The sequence below is a fragment of the Solanum lycopersicum genome, chromosome 3 (genome assembly GCF_036512215.1).
Source record: "Solanum lycopersicum chromosome 3, SLM_r2.1".
In the NCBI taxonomy this organism is placed as follows: Eukaryota; Viridiplantae; Streptophyta; class Magnoliopsida; order Solanales; family Solanaceae; genus Solanum; species Solanum lycopersicum.
In genome coordinates, this window is record NC_090802.1 from 52,622,995 (window position 1) to 52,635,600 (window position 12,606).

The window sequence follows — 12,606 nt, forward strand, 5'->3', positions numbered from 1 at the left end:
TAATGGTCTTTTCGCGTTTTAATTAAAATAAAACAAGATTTGAATTAATTTAATTTAAATTCTATTTGACTAATTCTTGAATTAGTCTCCTAATCCTAATAGTTCTCTCTCTCTCATGCTTCTTAACTCTCTCTCTCACGTTCTCCATCTTTCTCACGTTATTCTGCCAAATATCAACAGTTCTTCACGCTTGAAGAACTCACATGAAATTATAAGAAAAACAAAGCAATCAAAAAAAATGTTATTAAGGCGAAGAGAAGTTGTTCGTTGAGTGGTGTGGACGTTGAGGTAATTGGATGGATTTTTGGAGAGAGTTTTGGGTAGCGAATTCTTCGTTTGAACATCTATAAAGGTATGTGTTTCTCTCATGGAATTCTTTCTCCAAGAGTACTTTCTTTCGAACGTTTCTTAAACTCTTGAAACTAAGGTTGTTCCCCCTTCGTATGTTCTTGTCCTTAGCTCCCTAACGAATTTGTAGGATGGATATGTTGTGCTGCTAGATTTTTGCATGAATGATGTGTTTGAATTAAATATGAATGTATTTATGTGCGGGAAATCACGATAATGATCATCAAAATATGACCGAAAAATTAATGTATAGGTGTGTATAGGGCAGTGTTTTAGACACTGTTTTGGAGTGTATAAGTTGTGTATTTATCGTGTATTTTATGTGTGTAATGGGTGTACAATGTGATATTTATTATGATGAAGTATAGTGAAATGAATGAACCATAAATCTCCCTAAGAACTAATGTGAAATTTGAGGAAAAAGTGCAGAAAAATCGTCGAATAAATTTCCAGAACTTAGAAATAGGCTTTAAAAGAATCTGGAAATTTTTGGACGTCAAAGAAATAAATAAAAAAAGTTTTGAGGCCTGCAGGTATCGAACCCAAGACCTCCCTGCAGCATGCCTTAATTAAAAAAAATGGGGCTGGCAGGGATTGAACCCTCATCCTGTCTTGCGCAGAAAAAGGGAAAAGAAAAGGGGGTTGGGGGGATCGAACTTGCGACCCCCAGCTACGCGCGGAAAAAAGGGAATGCGAGGCGTGGGGATCGATCCCACGACCTCAAGGCTGAAGGAGGGGAGAAATTAATTAAGAAAAGAAGTGAGGCTGTGGGGATTCGATCCCGCAACCTCACTGTTGCTCGCCCCATTTAAATGAATTAATGATAGAGGGGCTGTGGGGGTTCAAACCCACCACCTCATAGCCTCCTCCTCAGCGAAAAAGGGAGGAAATTAAGGGGGCTGTGGGGGTTCGAACCCACAACCTTCCCAATGGGGCGAATTTAATGAATAAATTAAAAAAAGAAAAAAAAGAGATTTGAATTATAATTCTAATTAAAATAGAAAATTAATTCTATTATATAAATATTGAGATTTGAATTTGAATTCTAATTAGAATAGAAAATTAATTCTTTTATGTAAATATGGAGATTTAATTTCGAATTCTAATTAAGATAGAGAATTAATTAATTCATGAAAATATTGAGATTTAATTTAGAGTTCTAATGTTATGAACATTAGAAATAAAATCAATGAAAAATATAAATGATATCCAAATAATTCAAGATTTGGGTTCCCGTTAGCAAACCTCCGTATTGATGCATAAGTCATACGTAAGTAAAATATTCAAAAATAATGCCATCTACTTAGATCAAAAATCAAGATCTTGGTATATATACAAGATACATAAGTCTTGTAATACATAATCTTAGGAAAATAAGAATCACTTAACGAACTATAAATGAAGCCCCATGGCTTGTATGTATAGACACATAAGTTTAACATACGTTCAAGTATAAGTAAACCTAAGATATACGTAATGAAATGAAGAAATGAACATCCACGTAATAAAAGGTGAGTAACTATAAAAAATAAAGGTGCTAATAATGAAGAATGTAGTGACAACATGACGTGAGGCGAATGTATATGATGAGAGCAATCTCAAATGAGCTTAAGTAAATGTTACCAATACGTACTCACCAATTAGAGTGTAAGATAATGAAGAGATCAGTCTCTATGAACACTCTAATTAAAAATATTGAGTTTAAAACACTTAATACTAATGATGAGATGAGAAATCATCTATTGAGCTATGATGTCCTCATACTAGAAGCCAACTTCCATGATGTATGAGTTGAATGTAATGGAACTTTATACTGAGCATCGATAGGCTAGCTATGAGCGGTGATGCCTTCTTTCGGGAAGGGCGGAGGTTCACGTAACTCTCATGAGATGAGACTGTCCGGCTTGCCGGGTATGCGTCTCCATACATCTCCTAGTCTTTGGACCTATATTGCCACTATAGGGATCTAACGGGGTTAAATTCCCATATACGCTAGCATGTTATTGAGTCACTTTGGCGATGATTCCACCTCTTTTCGGTGTGGGGGAGACACTGAATTTCATGATGCTCACATGATCTATGTCGGTTAAAGTTAAAGTTTCCAATGAATGAATGAGGTTAGTCTCAAATGAATCATATAAAGAAATGAATGATACCGATGGTGTTAGGATAGGATAATCAAGAGGTGAGCTATATTTAGGTAATGACATTAGGTTATTCCTGATCATTGCACAGCAAACTCGATAAAAGTCTTAAACTACATCCTAGGTATGGCTGGTGTTCGCACTGGCCTATGAATGAATTGAAATGAAATACGTATGAAGGAATGAAGCAGACTCTGTGTTTGCTAAAGAAGGCTCCCTAGTTGAGGTCCCATATGTTGAGCCCTCATTTTGGAAAGTCTTAAGGTTAAGTCTATGATAGTAAGGTCTCATGGTATATGAATGAATAATATGAAAGAAACTATGTGTTACATGTTATGTGCTATATGAAGATGTTATGTGTTGTGTGCCATACGATAATTATAATAATGCATGTCACTCTCATGGCATAACTTTCCCAATCTCAATTTAGCAAGTCCACTGATTTGACTTCCAAAATATCATGTTGTTAGGAAAGAACTCTTCTTCCTCATGCATGTCCCTGGTGTGTTCTTGCATATACCCATACTTAGTACAAGTGTGTACTAATTCCATACAAACATCTACTTTTCGGTGCAGGCACAGGTGGACGGTAGAGCTACAGGTTCGTTGTTGCAGCTGTCCGGACGTCAGCATTCATCCAGAGTTTGGTAGGTCCTCATGCTTTCGAGGATGCTTTTGTTTTACATTCTAGCGTAGTTTTAGAGTTGAGCTAGTGGAGCATGTTCCACTAGCGTTTCTTTCCTGTTTTGGCTCAGACTTTGTATATGTGTTATTTTGGCCGATATACAATTAATACTTAATGAATTATTTCTTTCAGTTGCTTATCTCTTAAATGTTAGATGGTTGATGATGAACGATTACGAAATATTAAGAATGTTTAGCAAGTATGATTAAAGAATCAAAAATTTCAATTTTTCCGCTAAAATTAACCTATGTAAAGTAAGAATGACGTAAGTAGGCTTGTTTGCGACCTCTGAGAGGTTAATGACGTCGTTCTCTTCTGGGGTCTAGATTCCGGTCGTGATAGTATGCAAGTTTAAGAAATTCATATATGGACTAAAACAAGCTTCCCGTCAATAGTATTTGAAATTTCATAATGTTATCTCTTCATTCGACTTTGTTGAGAACATTATGGGTCAATGTATATACCACAAGATCAGTGGAAATAAAATATGTTTCTTAATTCTATATATGGATGATATCCTACTTCATCCAAAGATAATGGAATGATACATGAGGTGAAACAATTTCTCTCTAAAATTTTTGATATGAAAGACATGGGTGATGCATCTTATGTTATTGGCATTATGATTCATTGAGATAGACATCAATGTACCTTAGGTTTATCTCAAGAATCCTATATCAATAAAATTTTAGAGAGGTTCTGAATAAAACATTGTTCACAAAAGTGTAGCTCTTATCGTGAAGGGTGACAAGTTCAACTTGAATAAGTGCCCGAAGAACGATCTTGAGAGGGAACAAATGAAGGACATTCCTTATGCTTGTACTGTCGGAAGCTTGATGTATGCTCAGGTTTATACACAACCTGACATATCATTTGTTGTTGGAATGTTAGTAAGATATCAGAGTAATCCAGGTCTTGACTACTGGAGAGGTGCAAAGAAAGTCTTAAGATATCTTCAAGGAACAAAAGATTACATGCTTATGAACAAACATCACATTACTTGGAAGTCATTGGCTACTCCGATTCAGACTTTGTTGGTTGTGTTGATTCACGGAAATCAACTTCAGGACACATATTTATGTTAGCTGGTGGAGCTATATCTTGGAGAAGTGCCAAAGAGACTCTAGTTACTACTTTCACTATGGAGGCTGAGTTCGTTTCTTCTTTCGAAGCTATCTCACATGGTGTATGGTTAAAGTGTTTTATTTCTGGACTTAGAATTGTCGACTCTATATCTAAGCCATTAAGGTTATATTGTGAAAATTCGGCTGCTGTCTTTATGGCTAAGAATAATAAAAGTGGTAGTCAAAGCAAGCATATCGACATCAAATATCTAGCCATAAGAGAACTTGTTAAAGACAAGAAAGTGATCATTGAACACGCTAGCACTGGAGTAATGTTAGCTGATCCTTTATTTAAAGACATGCGACCACAAAAATTTAAGGATCATGTAGTCACAATGGGACTTAGTCCCACTATGTAAAATTTCGTTGTAACAATGAATGTTTATGAAACTCTATTTTATATGATATTTCTCGTTAACTGTGTGCACATTCAGTTTTATTTTTAGAATTGTCACTAAAGTATTGACCTTGAATAAATATTGAGTTTATTCATTAATCATATGGGTTAAAGCTTAGAGATATAGTGCATTGTGATACATGGAAGATACTACTCACTACAAGAGAAACTATCGTCATGATTCGTGTATTATATTTTATTAATGGGATTAGAATATATGGACTAAGTGGGAGAATGTTAGCATTTTTATTAATGCTGATATGGTCCGTATTAGATGGGTCCATTATCCCACTTCATGGACCCATTATCCCACTAATGGGAAGGTAGTTAACTACCTATTATCCCATTAATGGAAAGGTAATTAACTATACATTATCCCACTAATGGGAAAGTGGTTAATTATCCATTATCCCACTAATGGGATAATGGTTAACTACCCATTATCCCACTACATGGATCCACTATCCTACTACTCTAGTGGTAAATAACCTCTCATAACCTCTTAACCGTTCTTGATGGAAGCACGGTTATAAATATGCCATTTGGTTCAAAGATCCCTAAGCACATTATTTCTAAAAACTCCATATCATCTAAGAGTGAGGTTTTGAGTGCTTAGAAGATCTTTGAAGTAAAGAAGAATTGTAGACTCTGACTATATCACTAACATTGGCTGGAGGTTTGTCGATCACTCTATATTTCCGCTGCGTCATTATATTGCTCTGCAATGTCTTACATAAAACTCTAAGAAAAGTAGTTGTAAAACATTACCTTATAAAGTAGACAAAACATATATCAAACTTATCAAATAGATTTCAAATGAAAATCCTTTAACCACAATGAAGAATGATAAGAGTGACAAAAATGAAGCTTAAGGAGGATTTGTTTTGAACTTGGGCTAAAGAAGAATCAAGCTTTAAAATGGTGTTTTCTCACCTTACATGTCTTGGAACCCTCCTAGGGATATTGAACGTTTCTCTTAATTATCACACCTTAAAACTTGAGAAGGGCGTGATTGACCTCTATACTAATTAAATTAAGAAACTATAACTTAGGCCGATCAGACCACAGACACAACCATCTGGACCAACAAAGTTGCAATACAATAAAAATTGAAAACATAAGGCCGTATTACGATTGAATTGAGTACTGAAAAGTAGAGAAGGTCGTAAAATCAAATTGAACTAAATTGTAGATACACATCCACAAAGCCTCTAAAGAGTACCAAACTGAATGCATGCGATAGAGCCCCAGCCTATTCATACAATACATCAAACTTCATACTATAAAAATTAAAACATGGCTCTCCGAAAGAACGAAGCATACCAACTCTCAGGTGAATGTGAAATCTTACTGCTATTGATGATCGAAGCCTCCTTAAGACACACACAAAAAGGATACACACAAAGCAATGACATCTAATTTATTGTATATATACTAACTTTCTTTTCAAAGAGATTCAAACTTTGATAATTTGGGTGATTCTTTTAATAGTAAATTCAACTATTCATCCACTACATTAACACTTGTTTCTTCATTACTCTTACCATAATAAAATAAAAAATTTGCCTTAGTTTTTCCAAGAATCCCAACAATTCACATGTTGAGTCCATCCATATAATGTCGATGTCTTATTCGCGTTCTTGAATCTTCTCCAATCATGAAGAACAAGTATTAGATCAGCCAACTTAGCACTTATACTTCGACAACAATTGGCATGAACGGTAGCAACAACGTTAACATCTTTACTATCATCACAGAATCCGCTGAAATGAAGGGTGTCCAAGAACCTAACACTAAGATTCAAGTGTTTGAACAGTCCATCTTTCATTAACTTGATCAATACATCTTGTTCTTTCCATCCAATGGCCTTGTCTTTTCCAGCATACCAAGCATCCAATAATGCTATGGTTTTAGTGTTGGATTTGATCATATAGAACCCTGTGTTTATTGGATTTTCTTCAGACCATTGACTTCCATTGAACTTGTCTATACTTATTTGAAGGTCTATGGTTTGGTTTGAGTACAAGTTTGGAAATGGATTCCTAAGCCATAACACATCGGTATCCTGTGTATGTGAAGAAAATAAATCAGATCACTTAAAAAAATAATTTAACGATCCGTAAAATATTATTATGTCGTCAAGTTATAATATTGTATGTGATGTTAAATAACCATACAATATGCTATATAAGTGTATTAATCTAGAAATCAAATTAAATTGTATAAAATGTTTGAGATTTTCTTTTTTACACTATCAAATCATATTTCCAGAGCGGCGAACCCACCTTATAGGTTAGGTTAGGATGCACATGCATTCGTTAACTTCGAAAAAAATCATGCGTATAGGTATATAATTATCTTGAGAAACTGACATAAATTAGGATATAAATAATTGTGCTCTCATAAAGAGTATAAATATACCAATATGTTGTTGGTACAAGTTAGAGGAACCATCCATCAAACTTGGGTTTGATCTAGCTACAACACCATTTTGTTGTTTATATATTTTTTCTTTAATGTTATCTTAGAATCATATTAGAGCTAAGGTAATATTAATGTATCTGAAGTCTTAAAATACTGAATTCACCTCTCATAATTTTAGATTAACTATAATAAGTTGATAACATGCCTTATTTTTAAAATTACAAATATCATATTTTGAGAATGCCTACAATTTTTTTGTTTATATGAGTCAAACTCTAATTCAAGTCCAATAAACAACCACCAAAAAAGAATAAGTCCACTAAAGAAACTAAAAGTGACACACGTCCCATGGTTTGTGGTTCTATTGTTAGGAAGGAGAAGAATTTAGGAGAAGGCATATTTCACGGCAGATTAGAAGAAATTAAATTGAAGTTAAGTTAGACTTTTTGACTTCCTTGTAACACATGTTAGATCTCTTGTGTCAGATCTTTATTACAAGCAACATCCACATGAGTCTTCAATTAATGTATGTAATTAGTTGTCGTAATTTTAGATTTTATGTTTCATTAGATATTATGTAAATTTATTATTATATTATACTCTATTATAATGTTTTTTTAAAGTCAAGTTTTTAATTAATAAATATAATTTAATTACTTTTAATCAATGAATATGAATTATTTACTTAATTTTTCTATGTTCATCAAATATATACTTTCAAGACTAATAATTCTCAAGGAAAAAACAAAAAAAATAATATCATGTATGCATTGATTTTATAAAATAACAAATAATATTAAAAAAACATCTATTTTTTTTATAAAAACGACATGTAAATAAGAACGGAAAAAACTAGTCCAATTAATTGAAGATATTGACTTGTCTTCCCTCAAAACCATGTGCACATAATTAGGATGACATTGCTCAACAGAATCTAACCACAACGTTGTCTAGAAATCAAATTAAGAAGCTTAATATTCTTCCTACTAAATTATTTCTTCCAACTTATAACACGTTATTTCAACTTAATTTTTTCAATGAAAAAATAGAAAATAAGAGGATGAAAACAACAAGACGTGACTTCTACGTCCATTTTTCCTCTTCTCATACCTTAACGTGTTGAACATTCCAAGGTGAAACCATTTAATCTTATAATCCCTCCGTCTCATATGAGATAAGCTTTTATATACTGATTAAAAAATTAATCAACTTAATCATTTTACTCTTTTTTTTATGTATTAATTAGACTTTTGAACAAATATATTTTGAATTTATACTTCCAAAGGTCATATTAGGTGTAGAGATAATATGAGAAAATTAATTAATTTTATCTAATTTAATAAGTGATCAAGTAATTATATGAGATAAATATTTTATGCACATCTAATATGGACAGAGGGAGTACTAGTTTCAATTACTATGAGAAAAATAACACCTAAGATAATTAACAAAAAGTGTTTAAAACCTTACCAATATTGATTAGTTAATTTTTATTAGACTCGATGTCGTTATAAGATTTAAGAACATTTTCAAAGATTGTTCATTGACTTTAAAATGACGTATGTCAAGGCAATCAATCTATTATAATTAATTAATTGTCACTAAAAATCAGTTTTTGTGTGTTTGTTTCTCCTTGGACACATATAGATGAATTTTCTTTTTTAATTTGAAATTATGAGAAACCCATATAAGTGAAGAATGATTCAAAATGATAGAAAATCAAAATTATTTGGGATTTGATATTTAATAATTTATTTAATTCATAATTAACTAGGACTTGCAGCAATAATAAATACAAGTGACTTACCTATTTTCTTGTATATGAAGACGGTGGAGAATTATAAAAATAATATAAAGGTTTATTTTATAATTAGAAAAACATGAATATTAAGACCCTTAATTACACTGTACAGATTTATCGATATTTGAGTTTCTAATTAGTAGTAATAATAATAATAAGTATTACCAGAAATTACGGCTCGATTGAAGAGAAAAAGGCACATGCTTTAGTTTTTAACGGCAAACACATTTTGACTAAGCTTCATCACTTTCTTTAATTCTCCCTAAACTAGATTAACTTTTATTTAATTGATTAATTTTCATTTTTTACTTTCATTATTTCCTCGAAATATTCATTATGTTACGAGTAAATGATACTCTTTAGATAATTCATTCAATTCAAGAATATAGCTATATGTCCTGAAGTTCTTTTGGTAACGATATAAAATCATAGTATAAAAAAAGAAAATTTTATAGTAAGACATAAAGCGTACCGTAAAAATGAAGTTGAAACCTCGTTTAAGAACATCACTCAAGAACAAAGTTCTTCTCCACATCATCTTGATAAAATCTTGAGACATAAACAACTTTTCTCCACCAAAATCCACACCGTCCGTTTCGAGTTTGTAACAATGATGATGTAAGAATTTACAACGTTCATAAGATGTTTGATCCATTGCAACAATCAAAAGATGATTCACTAATTCCCTAGTGCCTTCTCCATGCCAAAAACCATCCAAAAATAGATCTAACATTGCCTTATCTCCTTCTATATATGCTTTATTTACAATAGTTATTATTACCGTCTTGTTCTCCGTTGAAGCTCCCACTAATGCTCGTTCAAGATCATCTTTATAATACACTCTTTCATTTATCTGCAAAGACGAATCCAAGATTCAGAGTTAGTAATGAAATATTCAGAACAAATATAGTCTATGTATACACGAAAAACACGCTAATGAGCTACACAAGATTGATCATGTAGGGTGGAGTGGTTTGGTTTTTACCTGTTTTGAGGGGTTAAAGAGTGAGAGTTGCAAAGAGAAGAAGGAGGGGGTGTTACTAGTAGAAGTCAAGAAAATGGAAATAAGAAGTAGGCCAAATAACAAAATTATGTATAATATATGGTGACTATGATCAATTATGACTTTATTTTTGGTGTTAGTGAACATGGTTGTAGTGGGGATGATAGATTTGCAAGGCCTTAGAAATGATCTTGAAAAAAGTTTTGTGGAGAAGGAATTTTGATGGAGTTTTCTCATTGCCAACTTAGTGAACATCATGTGTTCTTTTTTATATGTAGAGCAATAAGAATAATATCAACTATACTTGATATATTGGACACCTATTATAGTCCAAGTGTCCATCAAGATTTGACTCTTCTAATATTTTAGTTTTATTTGGAATAAATAATGGCACAAACTTGAGACAATAAACACTTGTCCCATATTATTTAGTATTTTTTCAATCCAGGACGATCTGCAGCGCCATTGAATAATAGCCTGCAAATAGTACAATGGATATAAATCACGCTAGGCAAGTCCTATGTAACATGCTTGATTCAGAAGACATTAAAAGAAAATTGATCTCAAATCATCAGTGTGGATTACCATCCTCCAAATCAACTAAGTTATTCCAAAGAATTGTCCCATATTATTATTACTAGCCAATATTTGGCAGATACTCCTAAATAAAATAATCTTGACGAAGTATCTTTTTTCGTATTTAAAATTGTAGCATTATTATTATTACTAAACTAGATAATATGATTTTTTATTATTACTTACAAATTATAAATTTGATTCCCTCTCAACTTTTTTAAACTTTATTTTTTTCTTTAGATAAGAGATACATATCCAACTTTAAAACTAATGGTGTAAGTTTATGTAACTAAAAATAAACCTTAACCATAGCTAGGATCATCCTAATTGCTAATTTTGGTAATCCCACAATTCTAGCTATGATAAGATACTTTTAAAAATATTACCACTTATCAGTTATTTACGGAATTGTGTACTTTCTTACTAGAAAATGATCATTCTTCTTTATTTCTACATAATATTTCTTCTTATTTTTAACATTTGACAGTGAGAACTTCATACTTAATTAGGTATTTATGAGCTAAAATTTGAAATGGCTAACCCAAAATTAACCCCTTTCCCGGCATGTTTCCTCACATATACGTTTCCATTAATTAATTTGATGCTGGATATATACTATTAATTATATATTTAGGTAAAATATTTATCATAATATGATCTTTTGTACAATTTTAATAAAAAATTATATATTCGTCTATTGCCTTAGTTTGTCTCATTATTGATTATCATTCACAGATCGTTTCTCAAATGTCTCATGAGTGTTTTATTCATTTACATTTCATTACAATACTCCTCAACTATAACAATTATTTTGGCAGAATTTTAGGTAGTGGAGCCTGATTAATTTTAGGTTTTTCTATTTATTTTCTATTTATTCTCTGTAACCAAAAATACTCTGATTTATTAATATAAATATACCTCACCGCCGTGGAAGTTTACTTACGGGGTGTTACCACAAAATATTGGGTTTTCTCTCTCTCCAGATTTCTCATCTCTTTCTCTTGAAAGTTCTTGTGTTCTTCATTCATCTAGTGTGTGTGCATGAATTCAATCCTAACAAGAATATATACACTATGACCTTTAACATGCTTAACATGCTTCAGCGGACAACTATACCCTTCAACTTTGAAGGTACACAAATAGGCATTTAAACTTTTATAAAATTGAACAAGTAGACACGTGTCTTTACATGACATAATGTTAGTGAAAAAACTTACAAGATAATAAAATTGTAAGATTACAATTGAAAATAAAATGAAGAAAGTAATCTCTTCAGGCTGAGGCGCGGATATCTCGCTCTCTTTAAGGAGATTCAAGCCCACTGCAGCAAATGTTTTCACCGGTCCAGCAGTAGTCCTCTTTGACTTGTCCCTCCAGGATACAACAGCCTTCACAAAGTATAACTCAACAACTCTGGACAAGAGTTGAGTCCAAAGCTCCACAAAAAAAACACCGCCCTTCAACTAATAAGAACTCTCTTTTAGACTAACTCTTTCACTCTTTATTTTCTCTTGTGTTTTTTGTGTCTAAACCAAATGAAGACCACCACTATTTATACTACAAGAAGTCTTCCTAGCAATAAATAGGAAGATAATGGAGGTAGTAAATAGTGAAGATAATAGCCTTAGGAGTTACATAGGTTACATATGTTACAATAGGAGTTACATAGGTTACAATAGGAGTTACATAGGTTACATATGTTACAATAGGAGTTACATATGTTACATAGAGTAATGGAGGTATTAAGAATGAAATAAAGTGATGGACAACCAATGCTAATGGATGATGTAGAAGTCATCCATTCCAATGTTCATTCTTATAGCTCCAAAATAAAACAATTTAATATGTTAAATATTAATATTAAAATGCTAATAATCTAACAATCCCCCACTCATTTTAATATTTAGATAAGAGAGTATATCAGTTGAAGGAAGACTACTATGCATAATGAAGGTGTGCTCTGCATTGAACCTCCACTTAGTGAAACAGTAACTTTTACTCCAGAGTTGTAGTGGTCTCAGACTTGAACTATGACTGCTTAAGAGAAATAAAATATCACTGCTCACACATAATAATCAAGGTGTTGACATGAGCTTTAACAGCC

General features: G+C 32.2%; 1 protein-coding gene across 1 annotated transcript; it reads right to left on the reverse strand.

Annotated features, from left to right (window-relative positions):
* Positions 1 to 6,160: 6,160 nt before the first annotated feature.
* Positions 6,161 to 10,219, reverse strand: LOC101247301 (uncharacterized protein At1g28695-like). The gene is made up of 3 exons (XM_004235156.4): positions 9,909 to 10,219; positions 9,396 to 9,776; positions 6,161 to 6,763 (listed from the first exon to the last, which is right to left on the reverse strand). The coding sequence occupies exons 1-3, from the start codon at positions 10,182 to 10,184 to the stop codon at positions 6,266 to 6,268; spliced, it is 1,155 nt and encodes a 384-aa protein (XP_004235204.2). The 5' UTR covers positions 10,185 to 10,219; the 3' UTR covers positions 6,161 to 6,265.
* Positions 10,220 to 12,606: the final 2,387 nt, after the last annotated feature.

Coding starts and splice junctions, on each gene's coding strand:
- LOC101247301 (XM_004235156.4), bottom strand. CDS start 10,184: ATGATGTTCACTAAGTTGGCAATGAGAAAACTCCATCAAAATTCCTTC. Junction 9,777..9,908: donor TCTTTAACCCCTCAAAACAG/GTAAAAACCAAA, acceptor TCGTCTTTGCAG/ATAAATGAAAGAGTGTATTA. Junction 6,764..9,395: donor GTTTCAACTTCATTTTTACG/GTACGCTTTATG, acceptor TCACATACACAG/GATACCGATGTGTTATGGCT.